A 19,340-nucleotide genomic window follows, 5' to 3' on the forward strand; every position below is an offset into this window, starting at 1 on the left:
CACCTTGGCGAAGAATTTAATCTCCTGCTCGTGCGGAGATTTCTCCACCCTCCCGCTGCTCACCACAGCCTCTGCAATGGGGGAGAGAGACAGCAGAGACAGCGCGGGTTAGAGCACGACACAAAACAAACTCTACAGCTACGGGCAATAGTTTGGAAGTTTTGCATCACCCTATGCCTATGCCGCTAACTGTTCTTTAAGCCCTCATGAAGCCTCCTTGTGCTCCGTCCTTCGGATGAGACGTAAAACAATCGAGGTCCTGTTCTAAGTGACTCTGCAGCAGCAGCAGTTGTTGATGCATAGCTCACCCCCGAGTCTATACGTCTCTTTGGATAAAAGCGTCTGCTAAATGACTAATTACTACTACTACTACTACTACTACTACTACTACTACTACTAATAATAATAATAATAATAAAAATAGTACCCAGGTGGGCGATGAACTCCTGGGCGACGTCCATCCACTTGAGGAGCTTCTGCAGGAAGCCGTAGGCAAAGCGTTTCTCAACAGAGGATGTATCGAGCTCCATGTCCTTCAGACCCCTGAGAGAGAGAGGGACGGAAGAGGGGAAAAAGAAATGGAGAGGAGGGAGCACGAGGAGGGGGAGAGGGAGATATTAAGATAAGCCACTGGATGTGCAAACGTGTACGCAAGTGTGTGTGTGTGTGTGTGTGTGCGTGATATATATATATATATATATATATATATATATATATATATATATACAGACTTGCTCAAATTTGTTGGTACCCTTACAGCTCATTGAAATAATGCTTCATTCCTCCTGAAAAGTGATGAAATTAAAAGCTATTTTATCGTGTATACCTGCATGCCTTTGGTATGTCATAGAATAAAGCAAAGAAGCTGTGAAAAGAGATGAATTATTGCTTATTCTACAAAGATATTCTAAAATGGCCTGGACACATTTGTTGGTACCCCTTAGAAAAGATAATAAATAATTGGATTATAGTGATATTTCAAACTAATTAGTTTCTTTAATTAGTATCACACATGTCTCCAATCTTGTAATCAGTCATTCAGCCTATTTAAATGGAGAAAAGTAGTCACTGTGCTGTTTGGTATCATTGTGTGCACCACACTGAACATGGACCAGAGAAAGCGAAGGAGAGAGTTGTCTGAGGAGATCAGAAAGAAAATAATAGACAAGCATGGTAAAGGTAAAGGCTACAAGACCATCTCCAAGCAGCTTGATATTCCAGTGACAACAGTTGCAAATATTATTAAGAAGTTTAAGGTCCATGGAACTGTAGCCAACCTCCCTGGGCGCGGCCGCAAGAGGAAAATCGACCCCAGATTGAACAGAAGGATAGTGCGTATGGTAGAAAAAGAACCAAGGATAACTGCCAAAGAGATACAAGCTGAACTCCAAGGTGAAGGTACATCAGTTTCTGATCGCACCATCCGTCGCTTTTTGAGCGAAAGTGGGCTCCATGGAAGAAGACCCAGGAGGACTCCACTTTTGACAGAAAAACATAAAAAAGCCAGACTGGAATTTGCTAAAATGCATATTGACAAGCCACAATCCTTCTGGGAGAATGTCCTTTGGACAGATGAGTCAAAACTGGAGCTTTTTGGCAAGTCACATCAGCTCTATGTTCACAGACGAAAAAATGAAGCTTTCAAAGAAAAGAACACCATACCTACAGTGAAACATGGAGGAGGCTCGGTTATGTTTTGGGGCTGCTTTGCTGCGCCTGGCACAGGGTGCCTTGAATCTGTGCAGGACACAATGAAATCTCAAGACTATCAAGGCATTCTGGAGCGAAACGTACTGCCCAGTGTCAGAAAGCTCAGTCGCAGGTCATTGGTCCTCCAACAGGATAATGACCCAAAACACACAGCTAAAAGCACCCAAGAATGGATAAGAACAAAACATTGGACTATTCTGAAGTGGCCTTCTATGAGTTCTGATCTGAATCCTATCAAACATCTATGGAAAGAGCTGAAACTTGCAGTCTGGAGAAGGCACCCATCAAACCTGAGACAGCTGGAGCAGTTTGCTCAGGAAGAGTGGGCCAAACTACCTGTTAACAGGTGCAGAAGTCTCATTGAGAGCTACAGAAAACGTTTGATTGCAGTGATTGCCTCTAAAGGTTGTGCAACAAAATAGTAGGTTAGCGGTCCCATCATTTTTGTCCATGCCATTTTCATTTGTTTTATTATTTACAATATTATGTTGAATAAAAAATCTAAAGCAAAGTCTGATTTCTATTAAATATGGAATAAACAATGGTGGATGCCAATTACTTTTGTCAGTTTCAAGTTATTTCAGAGAAAATTGTGCATTCTTCGTTTTTTGTGGAGGGGTACCAACAAATTTGAGCACGTCTGTATATATATATATATATATATATATATATATATATATATGTTTCTCTGTATGTACAGATGTGGCCAAAAGTTTTGCATCAGCTAGAATTTTAGGATTGAAAAATACATTTTTTTTTAACTATATGAACATAATTTGGATCTTTTATTTCACATCATGTAATCAAAGAAACTACAAAATGATGTCGCAAAAGTCTACCGGAAGCCGTAACAGCAGTGCAGTATTTCATGTTAGATTTCGAAACGTCACATTTTTCCATTTTTGTCTGTTTTTTTGCGAAGCATATGGAAAGCTACAAAGTGGCGTGCAATTCAATCTGTTTACGGAACATTATTCAGCAGGTTTCATTTGAGTTTATGAAGCAAAAAATCAGTTCATTCTATAACTGGGTGATGCACGGCTTTTGGACATAGCTGTTGGGACTTGTGTGCAAGGCTGTCTTCCCCACTACCTGGTCACTGAGTAGCCGTTGAGCTGCAGGAACTTGAGCAGCTCGTAAGCCTTTTCTCGGTCCCGCGCTTTCTCCTTCGCAGTCAGGGTGTCGTAGGGAACCAGCAGAGGGTGGGTACCGCCCCCTGGAGGACACACACAGCGTTACAGGCAGGCAGTCTCTTATAAAGGTTTCCCAGAGTAAAAAGCACAGTGAAAGCATGGGAAAGCACAGACAAGCATTGTAATAATAGAATAACAAGGTATGGTAAAGCATATTGATAAACATGGAAAACCAGGGTAAGCAATGTTAAATGCATTGCAGAAATATGGGGGGATTGCAAACATATTGTGAAAAAGAATCAGCGCAGCAGGATGGACGCTAACCTTTGGACTGCAGCTCCAGCTTCTTCTTGCGTCCCCAGGTGTTGTGGTAATTCTCAGCCAGCTGCTCCGCCATGGCCTGGGAGAAAGGGAGGGAGAGAGAGCAGGGAGGGAGGGAGGGAGGGAGAGAGAGTTGACAACAGGGCAGAAGAGCACAGCACACAACAGGACAGGTTACCAGAGGGGAGCTGTTCACATAAATGGAGTTGTGACTAGATTCTCAAAAGGCAATTTTGCTTCCAAACCATCATCTGCGTCACCTTGCTGACTGATCCCAAAACTTTGTCAAGTCAGGTCAGAAAGGGCTGGAAATGGAAGAAAGATTGGAGATGCGGATGAGAGAGGGAGGAGGGGGAGGAGGGAGGAGGGAGTGAGTGAGTGCAAGAGAGAGGGAGACGGAGGAAGAGAGAGGTGGACGAGGGAGGGAGGGAGGGAGCGAGCGAGAGGGAGAAGGAGGGAGGGAGGCTCACCTGTAGCTCTCTGGAGAGGGAGCTCCCTGAGATGTCGATGGGCTGGGGGTTGTAGCCTTGACTGGGGTCGTAGGTGGCCTGGGAGAGAGGAAAATTAATAATACTAATACTAATAATACTAATACTACTAATAATAATAATAATACCACAACTAGTTGCAATAATTATAATTATAATAATAGTAATACAATTGAGTACCAATCAACTTCTGCATTGTGTTTTAAAAGCTGATTGGCGCTGCCCTGCCAAGACTTAGAACAAAACACAAAATACATTTAAAAATACCCTCCCAAACACACACACACACACACTGACACACACACACACACAGACACACACACACACACAGACACACACACACACACACACACACTCTTACACACACACACACACAGACACACACACACACAGACACACACACACACACACACACACTCTTACACACACACACACACACACACACACACACACACAGAAGACACTCTTACACACACACACACACACACATACACACACACACACACACACACACACACACACACACACACACACAGAAGACACTCACACACACACACACACACACACACACACACACACAGAAGACACTCTTACACACACACACACACACACACACACACACACACTCTTACACACACACACACACACACAGAAGACACTCTTACACACACACACACACACACACACACACACACACACACACACACACACACAGAAGACACTCTTACACACACACACACACACACACACACACACACACACACAGAAGACACTCTTACACACACACACACACACACAGAAGACACTCTTACACACACACACACACACACACACACCTGAGCGGATTGAGAGATCTTGCGAGTCTTGGTTTTCTTCTCTGTCTTCTCCTCCTCTCCCTCTCGTGCTTTCTCCAGAGTCCACTCCCACGCGATCATCGCTTTGATGGACTCCTTGATGGGCCAGCGGTAAATCTCCTTGTCCTGAAGCCCAGGGGAGATAAGGGGGGTAAAGCAGAACGCTTGGGTGTACAGCAGATTGGGAGACCATTACAGCAGCAATGTGTGCAGAACTTCTAAATGAATGACTTCAGAAGATTTTCAGCTGTTATTCCTTGTGGTATTCAGCCAGAATTCATTCTGAATTGAACAGTTTTTTGTTTTTTTTACCTTCTCGGAGAAGGTCTTGTAGGGGCGCAGCATGGGGTGGGTTTTCATGTTCTCGTCGATCACTTCTCCGTAACTCCAGTTGTTTTGGATCTGGGTGGGGGGGGGGGAGAGAGACAGTGAGTTACTGCTGTTCTCATTGTACACTTGATGAGTCCTCCAGTTATCAATTAAAAACAATCCTAAGACATTAACCTAAATTACCTAAACAAGTACGTTGAATGCATCAATTCAATTGCATTGTATTTAATGCACCAAACAACTGCTTCGATGAGAATCAGTTCATTCGGAGCAGATCTACAAGGGGCTTGATTGTTCAAACTCCTGCACCTACCTGCTTGTTTCAATGCTACAGCTGAATAGGGAGTTCTGAACCCCAGTACTGGGTGCAGCAGCAGCAGCAGGGCTAGTGTGAGTTTCTAACCCTGCTCAAACTCCTGGCTCCTGATCATTTCAATATTAATAATAATAGACTTCATTGAGGGGAGTTCTGAACACTAGGACTGGGTGCAGCAGCATCAGCAGCAGCAGGGCTAGTGTGAGTTTGTAACCCTGCTCAAACTCCTGGCTCCTGATCATTTCAATATTAATAATAATAATAGACTTCATTGAGGGGAGTTCTGAACACTAGGACTGGGTGCAGCAGCATCAGCAGCAGCAGGGCTAGTGTGAGTTTCTAACCCTGCTCAAACTCCTGACTCCTGATCATTTCAATATTAATAATAATAGACTTAATTGAGGGGAGCTCTGAACCCCAGGACTGGGTGCAGCAGCAGCAGCAGCAGGGCTAGTGTGAGTTTCTAACCCTGCTCAAACTCCTGACTCCTGATCACTTCAATATTAATAGACTTGGTGCAGCAGGGTTCATGCCAGTATCAAGGCATGGTACAGCAGCTCACCTTCTCAAAGGCCCATCTGTCGTGAGTGTATTCGGCGTACTTATTAATAAACATATCCAGTTTCTCAGGGATTATAGTGCTGCAAAAACAAACAAGACACTACGTTACTACTGAGGTAATTAGTGTTTTTCACATCAATAACGCTGATGAGGGCACTGGAGCCCAAACGCTGGTCTGCTTGACTCAGTTTAGTTTCAATAACACTGATGAAGGCACTGGAGCCCAAACGCTGGTCTGCTTGACTCAGTTTAGTTTCAATAACACTGATGAAGGCACTGGAGCCCAAACGCTGGTCTGCTTGACTCAGTTTAGTTTCAATAACACTGTTGAAGGCACTGGAGCCCAAACGCTGGTCTGCTTGACTCAGTTTAGTTTCAATAACACTGATGAAGGCACTGGAGCCCAAACGCTGGTCTGCTTGACTCAGTTTAGTTTCAATAACACTGATGAAGGCACTGGAGCCCAAACGCTGGTCTGCTTGACTCAGTTTAGTTTCAATAACACTGATGAAGGCACTGGAGCCCAAACGCTGGTCTGCTTGACTCAGTTTAGTTTCAATAACACTGTTGAAGGCACTGGAGCCCAAACGCTGGTCTGCTTGACTCAGTTTAGTTTCAATAACACTGATGAAGGCACTGGAGCCCAAACGCTGGTCTGCTTGACTCAGTTTAGTTTCAATAACACTGATGAAGGCACTGGAGCCCAAACGCTGGTCTGCTTGACTCAGTTTAGTTTCAATAACACTGTTGAAGGCACTGGAGCCCAAACGCTGGTCTGCTTGACTCAGTTTAGTTTCAATAACACTGATGAAGGCACTGGAGCCCAAACGCTGGTCTGCTTGACTCAGTTTAGTTTCAATAACACTGATGAAGGCACTGGAGCCCAAACGCTGGTCTGCTTGACTCAGTTTAGTTTCAATAACACTGATGAAGGCACTGGAGCCCAAACGCTGGTCTGCTTGACTCAGTTTAGTTTCAATAACACTGTTGAAGGCACTGGAGCCCAAACGCTGGTCTGCTTGACTCAGTTTAGTTTCAATAACACTGATGAAGGCACTGGAGCCCAAACGCTGGTCTGCTTGACTCAGTTTAGTTTCAGTAACACTGATGAAGGCACTGGAGCCCAAACGCTGGTCTGCTTGACTCAGTGTAGTTTCAATAACGCTGATGAAGGCACTAGAGCCCAAACGCTGGTCTGCTTGACTGGTTTTCTTTACATTTCAACACTGATTAAGTCCCCAGTTTTGAACCCCCCGGGTCCCTCTTACTTGGTGGTCTCGACTGGCTTGGGGTCGAAGTTGCCCTCGGCGTCGACGGAAGCCTTCTTCTCGGTCTGGGAGGAGTAGCTCGCATCCACGTAGTCCGGCGGGATCGCGCCTGCGATGGAGCACAACGTTGGCATGGCTATCTTGAACAGCTCAGCGTCAAATTTCTGAAGTCCAGGAAAAAAAAAACATAGGGTTCAAATTAGGGGTGTGCTGATACTCGCTACTCGTACTCAAGAAAAGCCAATTGGAAAAATATCTGACAAACTTTAACCAGACATTCTGAGCTTCCATGCGGTTGTAAAGATTTTTAACCCTTCGGGTACTGTGCAATTATTATTATTATTATTTGTTTATTTAGCAGAAGCCTTTATCCAAGGCGACTTACAGAGACTAGGGTGTGTGAACTATGCATCAGCTGCAGAGTCACTTACAATTACATCTCACCCGAAAGATGGAGCACAAGGAGGTGAAGTGACTTGCTCAGGTTCACACGAGTCAGTGGCTGAGGTGGGATTTGAACCGGGGACCTCCAGGTTACAAGCCATTTTCTTTAACCACTGGACCACACAGCCTGCTATTACAGCTTTGGCCAAAAGTTTTGCATCACTCTATAGAATGAACAAATTTTGCTTCATAAAGTCGCATGAAACCTGCTGAATAATGTTACGTTAACATATTGAATTCCATACCACTTTGTAGCTTTCCGATATACTTCACGAAAAACTAACAAAAATGTGTGCGTGCGTGTGTGTCAGTGTGCGTGCGTGCGTGTGTCAGTGTGCGTGTGTGTGCATGCGTGCGCGCGTGTTTGTGTGTGCATGTGTCAGTGTGCGTGCGTGCGCACGTGCATGCGTGTGTGCTCTCTGGTTTGTTATAAGGAGCTCTTGTTGGTTGTTATGGAGAAGGCTTCGTTTGTGTTGGGAGCAGCAGATTCGTTCTTGGCTGAGGGATTGTGAGAGAGTCAGTTTATCCCGATCTGTAGCCAGCCAGTCGACTGTACCTTGTGCGCCAAAGACTCGATGATGCCCCAGAACAACTTCCGGGTGAGGTGAAGCTCCTCCTCCGAGGTCACTCCAAAGTTGGCCCAGCCGTTGGGGAGGCAGTAATACTTCCAGCAGCGTTCATAGTGGTTGTTCAGCAGCTGCCGGGAGGAGGGGAATCAACACAGCTCTGTCAAGTGCATGCAGGTAACTCAATCGCTTCTTTACACATTCAGCTGTTCTGCTTTCTTTTACTTGAGCAGCTGAAAGACGCAGCCGTACCTTGAGGGGCATCTTGGCGTATTCGTTGAGGATCGGCACGTCGAACACCAGCCGTCTCAGGAGATGCTGCAGCATGGAGGGGCGGAGGGACCTGGAAAGAGGGGCGCAAGGGGGGGATGGGGGACAGGGGGGACAGGACACTTAGACTGTGGGTCGACTCTCATTTTTTTTTAATGGAATTTAAAGTATTAGAATGTAACATGACAAGTTAAGCTCTCATATGAAATGCCCAGTAACTCATTTTTGTTTGATCCTCTGAAGTATGTGCATGTGCTCCCAATTTGAAAAATAGAAAAACATTGATTTTAAAAGTAATTTTTACATTTTTATTAAAAATAAGCCCTATGTGTTACCATACCTCTCTGTGCTTTACAATGCTTTATTACACTTTGCTGTGCTTTTACTATGGGAAACATTCTCCTCTCTTTCCTTTCTCCTGCTCAAATCTTACTCTTTCTCTTCCTTTACCATTATATAGCGTTTTTTTTGTATACATCGTTGTGATATAACTTTAGGACAGTAGGACATTCATCAAGGAAACCAAAATGTAATTTGCAGCATTTTTTGGGATGTTACATAACGTTTGTCAAATTAGTACAGTGCCTTGGTGATCATTTAAGCCCCACCCACCCAGCAAGGGTTAAGACCGCCCACCAGTCCCCTCCCAGGCCCCGCCCACCAGTCCCCTCCCAGGCCCCGCCCACCTGCAGAGAGACATGAGGCACTCCTCGATGACGTCGCGCTGCGCCTTGGTGAGAGAGCGCCCCCTGGAGAGCCGGTAGATGGTGTGCAGCATGGAGTCGACCATGATGGCCCTGTGCTCGGTGCCGGCAAACAACGGAGCGCACTTAGTGAGGAGGGGCAACACCGCGGAGCACAAGTAGCGGTTCAGAGCCAGAGCCATCTCAGTGGTGCTGAACGCCGCCTGGTGGAGGGAGGACAGAACTGCAGGCGTTAGAGGCAATTTTATTATTATTATTATTATTATTATTATTATTATTATTATTATTATTATTATTAGTTTATTTAACAGAAATAAATAGTTTAGACTCACCTAGTACTTTAGGATTGAGACATCATTTAACTATATGAACATCATTTTTCTATTTTATTTAACATCTTCAATCAATCAAAGAATGTAATCAAAGAAACTGCAAAATTATATCGCAATAAAAGTCTACTGGAAGCCATAATAGTAGCACAGTATTTCATGTTAGATTTCAAACTGTCAAAAGCGGTGTGTAATTCAATATGTTAACGTAACATTATTCAGCAGGTTTCATTCGATTTTATGAATCCAAACGAGTTAATTCTATCTAGAGGGTGATGCAAAACCTTTGCCCATAGCTGTGCTGCAATGCTACTGAAGAACGATGCAAACGTCTTACGCAGTGTGGAGTATATCTGGACAGCAATGCAAAACGCTTTGAACTGACCGTGTCGAGAGAGGCGGCGGCCCTCATGTCCGGCAGGAAGCCGACCTCCAGCACGTGCAGCAGGAAGTCCTGGTTCTCAATGCCGTAGACTCTGTCAAGGAACAGAACCATCGGGGCCTTGTGATCCGGGACGAAGCTCGCTGACATCTTGGGCTCAATGGGGTTCCCGTCTGGGAGGAGAGGAGGAGGAGAGGGGTGGGAGGAGGAGGAGAGGAGAGGACAGGGTGAAGGGGGGGAGGGGGGAGAGGGGTGGGTGAGGAGGGAGAGGAGAGGACAGGGTGAGGAGGGAGAGGACAGGGTGAGGAGGGAGAGCAGAGGACAGGGTGAGGAGTGAAAGGAGAGGACAGGGTGAGGAGGGAGAGGAGAGGACAGGGTGAAGGGGGAGAGGGGTGGGGGGAGGAGGAGAGGAGAGGACAGGGTGAGGGGGGAGAGGAGAGGACAGGGTGAGGGGGGAGAGGAGAGGACAGGGTGAGGAGGGAGAGGAGAGGACAGGGTGAAGAGGGAGAGGAGAGGACAGGGTGAGTGGGGAGAGGAGAGGACAGGGTGAAGAGGGAGAGGAGAGGACAGGGTGAGTGGGGAGAGGAGAGGACAGGGTGAAGAGGGAGAGGAGAGGACAGGGTGAAGGGGGAGAGGGGTGGGGGGAGGAGGAGAGGAGAGGACAGGGTGAGGGGGGGAGAGGAGAGGACAGGGTGAGGAGGGAAAGGAGAGGACAGGGTTAGGGGGGCAATATTATTCATTTTTAATTACTGGACTGTTCAGCAGATGTTCCTTTGAGCTCTACAATACGTCTCTCTTGATTTAGAAGCAAATGAAGGACAATCTTTCTTCTTTAGCCGGAAACGAGTCAAAATGCAAAAAAAAAAAAAAAAACTAAAAACAAAACAAACGGTGGTTCACACTTCAGGTCTCCCGGCAGTTGCGTGATGTGAAAAATGTGACTCTGGCAACCAGTTTCCCTTGAATCTCACAACTGGAGAGACTAGAATCAAAGAATGAAGTCAGGTGGTGTCACAGTATAATGAATTGTCATCTCAGCCCATTGAACTGAATGGGAAGATGAACCGTAAACCGTGTGGTTAAAAGGCAAACGTCTTACCATTCAACTAAACAGCAGGCTCTGCAGTGGAGAGGTAAGTACTGGGCTTATGCTGATGTCAATGCTATTCACTGATCAGCCACTAGGAGAAGATTCATTACAGCGGGGTAGTTTTGCTCGAGGTACCGTTAAGAGATAAAAAAAGAATGACTTTCAAAGAGGCGAAGGAAAGTTTTGGAAGGGATTTCTGTTGCTTGATTTGACAGAGAAGGAAGAAGAAATATCTCTCAGCGATGGTCGCATGATTGAAGCGTGAACCAGTCCTCAGGAGTGAGAGAGAGGGAGTGAGAGTGAGACAGAGAGAGAGCGAGAGAGTGAGTAAGAGTGAGAGAGAGAGAGATTCTCACCTTTTCCGAAGGCAGGGATCTGCACTGACAGGCTGATCACTCCCACCAGGTCCTCAATGGGGACCAGTGAGCGCAGGATGGCTCGAATACGCAGGGCCTCGCCCTTCCCAGCCTGGATCAACTGTGGAGGTGAAAACGACAACCAGAAAATCCATTCATTAATGAATCAATCAATCAATCAATGGATTGGTCAATCAAATCTATAAATCTATAAGTTCCTTGTATTTGTAATGGTAAGAAATCATTGGGGACCCCTGGTCAACCAGCCAGTCAGTCTTTGGGGACCCCTGGACTCCCCCTGCCCCCCCAACTCACATGCATCTCCGGGGCACAGCGTCCCAGCAAGTCGATGAGCGCAGAGTAGAACGACATGATGGCGTTCCCAAGATGCACTCTGTTCTCCTCCTGGGCCTCCTCCCCTCCGAACCTGCCGGGGAGAGGAGATTAGCAGCGCCTGAATTTGAAAGTTTGTCAATAAAAGAATTTGTCGGCGTCTTTAATGAGGAAGAAGACCTTAGTGACAGCTTATTGTGCCAGCGATTTCAATCTCAGTGGGACTTTCCTGGTTAAATAAGATATTTTTAAAAAGCGTCTCACATGGGGAAGCGCCGGTCCTTCTTGACGGTCGGCCCGTCCCTCGCCGGGTCCTCTGAGATCTTGATGGCCTCCTCGATGGCGGCCAGCAGCCCGTTCCCCCCCTCTCCGCGCAGGGCGGGGCCGAAGCACTCGGGCCGGCGAATCAGGAGCCTCACGACCACGTTGGCGTTCTCTTCCACGCTCTCCCCTGGGGTGGAGGGTTACACGTCGGACAGCTCAATCACTCTGCTGAAACTAACTAGTTGCTGATCAACTTCCGATTTACAATTACATATAACAAAACAATCAAACAAAAAATCAACCAAATTATTATTATTATTATTATTATTATTATTATTATTATTATTATTATTATTATTATTATTATTATTATTTTGGGGGGGATACTAACCGTTGACGAACACGGCAAATCGAAGGAAGTCGAGGTATCGCTCCCCACCCACGGGGTTCCAGCCGATATCGGGGTACCCCTTTGACAGGAGCATGGGGCAGCTCTGTAAGCCTGAGCCAGCCAGGTACGTCACAACCTGGAGAGAGAGAGAGAGAGAGAGAGAGCAGTCACACGGAGAGTCAACACAGATCCTTCCCCAGTCCTCCCTCCCCCAGTCCCTCCCAGTCCGCTCACCTTCTCCAGATCCTGCTCCTGCAGAGCCAGTGCCAGCTCGTTGTTGTCGATCATGGAGGCCGCAGCCACATCCAGCGGAGTGGACCCCCTCATTCCTGCCACGAGAAACCACGAGAGAAAACACACAGCGGTTACCCCCAGAGCTGGCCAGGGCCACACACACCCGTCGTCCACGACGCTCTGAGCTGGAAGGAAACCAAACTGGGCCCTGAGGTTTTTTGTACTGTAACCTTGTTCTGCTCTGCAACACTGTGAGTCGCCTTGGATAAAAGGCGTCTGCCATATAAACCAATAATAACACCCTCCTCACCCAGTCCTATGCCACTGTTCTCCAGCAGGTAGCTCAGGTGATCGAACATGGCGCGCTGGTTCTGCCGGCTGATCCTGCAGAAGTAGCAGAGGAAGCGGCAGCAGTTGGTGACCATCTTGGGGAAGCGGATCTCCTTGGAGTCGCCTCCCCCCAGCACGTTCACCATCACCTCCATCACCGTCTCGTGCATGCCCAGGGCGCGCATCAGGTTGGGGTGCTGGTAGAACACCTTGTTGTTCATGATGTTCCTGGGAAAAAAAACAATTCAAAATTTAAATAAAAAATTATACAAAACCAAAAAATAAGTCAAAGTGCAGTTGTAATGGGTAGTGTTGTGTGACACCTCCCTTACACTCCCCTCTACCCCCTCCCCTACCCTCCCCTACCCTCCCCTCTATCCCTCCTCTCACCCGATGCTCTGGATCATGAGCCTCTCCTCCTCGGGGCCCATCTGCACGATGAGCAGGGAGCGGATCTGCCCCAGGCACTCCAGCAGGTCCATGGTGTCCTGCACCGACACGGCGTTGATGGTGTAGGCCTTGGGCAGGGCTCGGATCAGCTCCCCGATGCAGTCATACTGCCGGTGCAGCAGGCTGAACATCAGCCGCACCAGCTCCGGGTTCTGGATGAATGACTCCTGGGCCCAGTGGACCATGGTGTGGGAGATCAGCTCCTGGAGAGTGCCTGGGAAAGGAGAGAGGAGAGAAGAAGAGGAGGGGAGAAGGGATGGTGAGGGGGGGGAAGGATGGGAGAGGGGATGGGGTAGAAGAGGGGAAGAAAGGAGAAGAGGGAGAAAGGTTGTCATAAAGAATTTGAAATACTTAGAGAGAAAGACATGCACACAGTGAAGCACAGACACACACGCGCACACACACACACAGTCTGGCTGGCTGAGTTTCACTCACTGGGTTTGCTGTCATCCTCTGGTTCTGACTCCTCTTCCACTTTCTTCTTGCGAAAGTTCTTGACCCGGTCCACCAGGCTGAAGAGCCTTCCTCTCAGGGAGCTGTCCACCTCCTCCTCTTCCTCCTCCTCCTCGATGTACACTCCTGGAGAGAGAGAGAGAGAGAGAGAGAGAGAGAGAGAGAGAGAGAGAGAGAGAGAACAGTGAAGATAAGGGAGCAGAGCAACTAACTCCACCCGCAAAACTTCAAGGACTGTTCCAAGGAATGTTTAAAAAGCGTCTCTATTGAAGGACTGTTTTTTCAACATGAGGTGTGTGTGTGAGGGGCCTCTTACCGCAGTGAGTGAGAAGGTCGTTGTAGAAGTCGATCAGGTCCTCTCTGATCTCGTCCGGGACGGGGCATTCCTCCTCTTCCGGGCCGTGCTTGAAGTTCAGCAGCATGTTGATCTGCAGGGTGAAGGGAGGCAGGCGCTCAGATTCTCACATTCATCTCATTGCTTTAATTCATTTGATTGTAACTCTTGTTTTTGTTGACTTGCGAAGCGCTTTGAGGTACTGCAGTATAAAAGGCGCGATATACCAGGATATAAATAAATGAACTTGCTTACTTACCCTCAGGAGAGTTCAACACAGGACTGTAATTTGTTTGCAGTTTTACCCAATGGTTATGCAATACCGTTTGCCATAGTTTAAAGCAGGGGTGGCCAAAATTGGCCCTTCTGCTCCTGGTCTGTGTTCCAAACCACGTTCTAAAATTGTTTAACTGAACCAATTAACCCTCCATCCAGACCCTGAAGTAGGTCTTTGTCTCATTTTAGCTGTTATACCTGGAGTGGAATAATGTCCCTCTAGGACCGGGACTGATTGGACAGCCCTGCTCTAATATAATGAGAAGGGTCCTACCAGCAGGTATAGGGCTGCCACCTGTCCCTGTCCCTGGATCATCCCAGTTTTGAGGAAGGTGTTCCTGGAATTCAATATGCCATCCCGGGAAACTAAATCCCAGCACCATAAATCAGGAAGCAATATTACAGCAATAACAGCTCCGGACAAAAGTTTAGCATCACCCTAATAATGTTACATTATAATATTGAATTAGGTAATGCTTTGTACTTAATGAAAAACTGTCAAAAATTGAAAAATGTGACATTTCGAAATCGAACATGCAATACTGTACTACTATTATGGCTTCCGGTAGACTTTTGAGATATCGTTTTGTAGTTTCTTTGATTACATGATGTTAAATAAGATGTAAATTAAATAAGATATTTTATATATATATATATATATATATATATATATATATATATATATATATATATATATACAAAAAAAATGATGTCGCAATCCTAAAATTCTAAGTGATGCAAAGCTTTTGGCCAGAGCTGTAGTAATATAATCAATGTTTCCCATCGGGTGAATGCAGGATGTTTAAACTATTAACAACCCCCTTTCTGTTCTGAGGTCATTTTTTTTTTGTTGGTACCTCTGTGGTGCCAACCCCAAACCTACGCAGCAGATTGACAGTCACGGGTCGTGGTACCTGCTCCTGCGCCGGTGAGCGGAACTCTCTGGTCTTGCGCGCGGTCTCCGCGGCGCTCATGGTGAACGCCAACATGAGCTCGTTGTATCGCTCCCTCTGATTGGTCTGGATGAGTTTGACGAAGCGGTCGGAGTACGCGATGATCCCCTCCACTCTGTGCCGGAGCTCACAGTCACAGAAGTACTGGAGCAGGTTACACATCTGAGACAGAGAGAGAGAGTTAACGAATTCATTCGTTTAATACAGCACCTGCAGATAAATGCTTCCTCAAGGCCCAATCCCAGTCTCGTCACACCCACCCCAGTATAAAACAGCAGTCTTCCTGCTGTTGCTCCCCTCATTCGTACCTGCAGCTTGACAGACTCAGGCAGCTTCATCTGCAGCAGCCCTTCCTCCAGCCCCGCTTCCTCCTCTTTGGAGTCTTCTTCCCCTGCTTCCAGCGCCTTCTCCTCCGATTCCTCCACCTCCTCGCCCGCCTCCTCCTCCTTCACCTCTTCTCCCTCCTCCTCCTCCTCCTCTTCTTCTTCCTCCTCCTCCTCCTCGTTTCCCACCCCTTCATCCTCCTCGAATCCTTCCTCCCCTTCCTCTGGTGCCTCCTCTTGCTCTTTGGCTTCTTCGCCCCCCTCTTCTTTGGCCCCCTCTTCTTTGGCCCCCCCCTCCTCCTCCTCCTCCTCCTCCTCCTCCAACTCCTCCCCCTCCCCCTCCACCTCTGGCACTCCGAAGACGTTGGGCTCGATCATCTTGAGGATGTGTTTGACGTCCTCGTCCTGGAAGATGCCCATGATGAGCAGGGTACTGATCAGCTTGAGCACAGGGACGAACTGGAACTCCACGCTGCCCCCTACTGGGTCCCGCGTGTGCTGCCCACCGTCCTGCACCGCCTCCGTCAGCATGTTGATGGCTTTCGTCTTGAGGATCTGCGGACGAGCAAATCAATCAATCAATCAATCAATCGAACAGTCCGTCGATTAAACAGCTAACTTTGTATCGGACAGGCAAAACAAGCGAGCGATGAAAAAAAATCAGAAATCAACCAATCGATCGATCAATCAATCGAACAGTCTGTCAATTAAACAGCTAACTTACTTTGTGTCGGGCAGCTCGAATCAGATTGTTGGAACAAGGGATGGGAATAAGACTCGACTATTGCACAGCAGTTTGATTGCAATATTAGGCTTATTGTTAAATATTTCAGGAGATCTTGTTTTCAACAGAATGTTCCCAGCTTTATAACAATAATTAGCGATCTCAGATCTCGATACACACCACTTAGGATTAGCCCGTCAGATGACGATCATGGGTGTCGATCGGGCTGATTCACCATTCGGGTTTGTGATGATCGCTGCTTTTCTTAGACTCTGGAGGAGAACAGCGATCCACACAAACCCAAGCAGCTGTTTCTACACTCCTTTCACTTGGAATAGTAAATTAGGCTGATCGACACCAAAAAAAATTGAAAAAAAAAGCAGACAGTACCCAACACCTGCCTAATGCATCCTTTACTAAAGGCAGCCCATGCTAGTGGTAATATATCAGGGTCTAACGCTGTATAAACAGCCCAATAGTACAAAAAACAACTGCTCTGTGCATCTCACCCACCTGCAGGGGGATGGAAGGGCTCAGGGTGTAGAGGTCAGGGTCGGTGCCCACGAAGCTGGTGGGTGAGAAGTGGAGCTTGGGGCGCAGGCAGGTGCTGAGCCCCACACCGGGCAGGCCGTGCCTCTTGCTCTCATCGGGGTACAGCGTGATGCTGCGCGTCTCCTCCGTCATCGGCACGATGAACTCGTTGTTCATCATGAGCCGCGAGCGCTTGGCGGACTCCAGGTGGATGCTGATGAGCAGGTCATAGTACCCGGAGCGCAGGGGCCCCGGCAGGTAGGCGTTCTCGATGGTGTACAGCAGCTGGGACTCGTCCACGTGGCTGCACAGCGCGTGGGCCACGCGGTTGTTCCCCAGGGCGCACACTCCACAGTACAGCTTCAGGGTGTGGGAGTGGAACTTGAGCAGGTCCAGGTGCTCCGACAGCTCCAGGATATCGATGCACCTGCCCGGGGGACGAGGGGAGAACGTTTAACGTGAGCAATCACCTTATAAATGTTTTCCTACAGTAAATGCAAATCAAAGTGTAATAAAGCATAGTGAAAGCGTGATTAAGCATAGATACGCACTGTAAAGCACAGAGAGTTATGGTGAAGCACATTAATAAACATCCTCCTCTCTAACCCTATCTCCCATTTGCTCCCATTCCTTCCCAGTCTCTCCAACCCTTTCTCAGTCCCTCCCTGTCTCTCCCAGTTCCGCCTCTCTAACCCTCCCAGTCTCCCCCAGTTCACCTGTTCTCCTCGGGGATGTGCAGTGCCATCATGATGAGCGGTTCGCTGCACTCCACCATCCAGCCGTGGCGCTCGGAGACCCGGCCCGTGTCCGTGGACAGGAACTCGTTGGGCATGCGGCTCCACACCACGGGGGTCAGCATCTGCATGTCGAGCCGCGGCGGGCACTGCGGCACCGGGTTCTTGCGCTCGCTCCGGAACATCGCGGCGGAGATCGGCATGATGTTCTAGATCAGAGAACACAGAGACAGCCAGAGAGAGGAGTGAGGATGAAACCCATCAAGCAGTTACAAGCCTTATAAAAAATTCCTCACAGTAACAGCACAGCAAAGCATAATAAAGCAGTGAAAGTATTGGTAATTGGATTTGGCAGCACACACACTCACACACACACACGCACGCACGCACACGCACACGCACACACACGCACGCACGCACGCACACGCATACTTGCACGTACCTTGAGCTTGCCCAGTTCAACCTGCAGCATGTTCTGGCTGGAGGGAAGGGCAAACACGGCTGGGAACAGCTTGGTGTTGGGCTCCACCTGCAAACAGAGGAGACTCAGGGGATCAGGAGAAGGAGCTCACTGCCTGCCATCAGGGGTGCAAATGTGGAGCTATGGTGCTAGATTCTAGTGCCTGGGTACCTCATATTACACCAGCAACATTACATTCTGGATCCAGTGGACATGTTTCATAATTTATTTATTTTTTTATTCCTTAGCAAACACAGATGATGATAGTTTCTCTTTGGGTCTGGACTGCTCACGTGACCCCCCCCCCCCCCCCACAATCATCCACACACACAGGAGAGCAGGTTCGTGTGGGGAGTTGTGAGGGTGGCTTGATCAGGGCAGGGTTTGATAATGCAGCACCAGTTGGCTCTCTGGTGTTAATCTTTCAAAACAACCAACTTTCAAAATGATTTGCACCCCTGCCTGCCACGCATCTCACTCAGGGAGACTAGGGCTGTGCTGATACTTGTACCTCCTTTAAGAAGTATTTAAAAAAATAAATAAATCCATTCGGTAACCTGCTGATTTTAACACAAGAAAAGTTGTCCTCCCCTCACCTTTACAACCTTGGACCACAATGGCAGTTAACTTCCGCACTGAATGATTTAAAAGATGACTGGACGTGAATTTTCCTCTCATCCGGGGCACTGACGTTTTTACTGCAGTACCAAGGCTGTGAACTAACAACGAAAATATTTCTCCAGGTCTGCTTTTAAAATGCTAAAGGGGGAAGTTAACTGCAAAACTACACCTGAACTGCTGTCGTGCACGCTGGCTACTGACTTGGCTGGTGGCTGCACAGACAAGCCTGGTGAACGCTGGTAGACTGACAGAGTGACGCATGTACAGATAAGGAGGAATTAAATACCTGCTGAGTTTTTCATGGCAGTGCGGAGCCCCTGCATGAAAAATGTAGAAATCACAGTAATAATGCAGATCAGCTGCTGTTCTAGGATTAGCTGGCTCACGATCGCTCTGTCTAAATTCCTGTGCTTTATATAGAAAAGGGGTTTGTTTGCCCTGTCAGTGACTGAGTACGTGAAGCCTCTCTCTCCCTCTCTGTTTAGTATCTGTGGAACTGTGTTATGTCTTCAATGGGTTTATTGTGTTAACTGTGTTATATAGGAGGCTGTGTGGCCTGTTGGTTAAAGAAAAGGGCTTGTAACCAGGAGGTCCTCGGTTCAAATCCCAGCTCACTCACTGACTCACTGCATGACCCTGAAAACTCTGCAGCTGATGCATAGTTCACACACCCTAGTCTCTGTAAGTCGCCTTGGATAAAGGTGTCTGCTAAACAAACAAATAATATGTCGAGATCGCAAGATACCTATCCAACGCTATACTGTCTGAATAACTTTCTAGTGCCTCTCTTACATTTACTTCTATCCC

At 47.5% G+C, this 19,340-nt stretch overlaps 1 protein-coding gene across 1 annotated transcript in view; it reads right to left on the reverse strand.

The window, feature by feature from the left end:
* The window catches only part of LOC117415496 (ryanodine receptor 1-like), a gene marked incomplete in the record, with an annotated part of 96,898 nt that overhangs the window by 44,269 nt on the left and 33,289 nt on the right, over nucleotides 1-19,340 (reverse strand). The window contains 27 exon segments of the mRNA XM_059026618.1: nucleotides 4-71; nucleotides 428-543; nucleotides 2,803-2,926; nucleotides 3,168-3,243; nucleotides 3,635-3,712; nucleotides 4,489-4,632; nucleotides 4,819-4,908; nucleotides 5,715-5,793; nucleotides 6,982-7,145; nucleotides 7,982-8,122; nucleotides 8,244-8,334; nucleotides 8,948-9,168; nucleotides 9,680-9,849; nucleotides 11,123-11,243; nucleotides 11,438-11,549; nucleotides 11,720-11,906; nucleotides 12,111-12,246; nucleotides 12,345-12,439; nucleotides 12,655-12,902; nucleotides 13,065-13,338; nucleotides 13,560-13,703; nucleotides 13,894-14,005; nucleotides 15,102-15,302; nucleotides 15,449-16,018; nucleotides 16,701-17,145; nucleotides 17,435-17,661; nucleotides 17,895-17,981. Of these exon segments, the coding sequence (XP_058882601.1) occupies nucleotides 4-71; nucleotides 428-543; nucleotides 2,803-2,926; nucleotides 3,168-3,243; nucleotides 3,635-3,712; nucleotides 4,489-4,632; nucleotides 4,819-4,908; nucleotides 5,715-5,793; nucleotides 6,982-7,145; nucleotides 7,982-8,122; nucleotides 8,244-8,334; nucleotides 8,948-9,168; nucleotides 9,680-9,849; nucleotides 11,123-11,243; nucleotides 11,438-11,549; nucleotides 11,720-11,906; nucleotides 12,111-12,246; nucleotides 12,345-12,439; nucleotides 12,655-12,902; nucleotides 13,065-13,338; nucleotides 13,560-13,703; nucleotides 13,894-14,005; nucleotides 15,102-15,302; nucleotides 15,449-16,018; nucleotides 16,701-17,145; nucleotides 17,435-17,661; nucleotides 17,895-17,981 (4,521 nt within the window).

The sequence above is a fragment of the Acipenser ruthenus genome, chromosome 7 (assembly GCF_902713425.1).
Source record: "Acipenser ruthenus chromosome 7, fAciRut3.2 maternal haplotype, whole genome shotgun sequence".
Lineage (NCBI taxonomy): Eukaryota > Metazoa > Chordata > Actinopteri > Acipenseriformes > Acipenseridae > Acipenser > Acipenser ruthenus.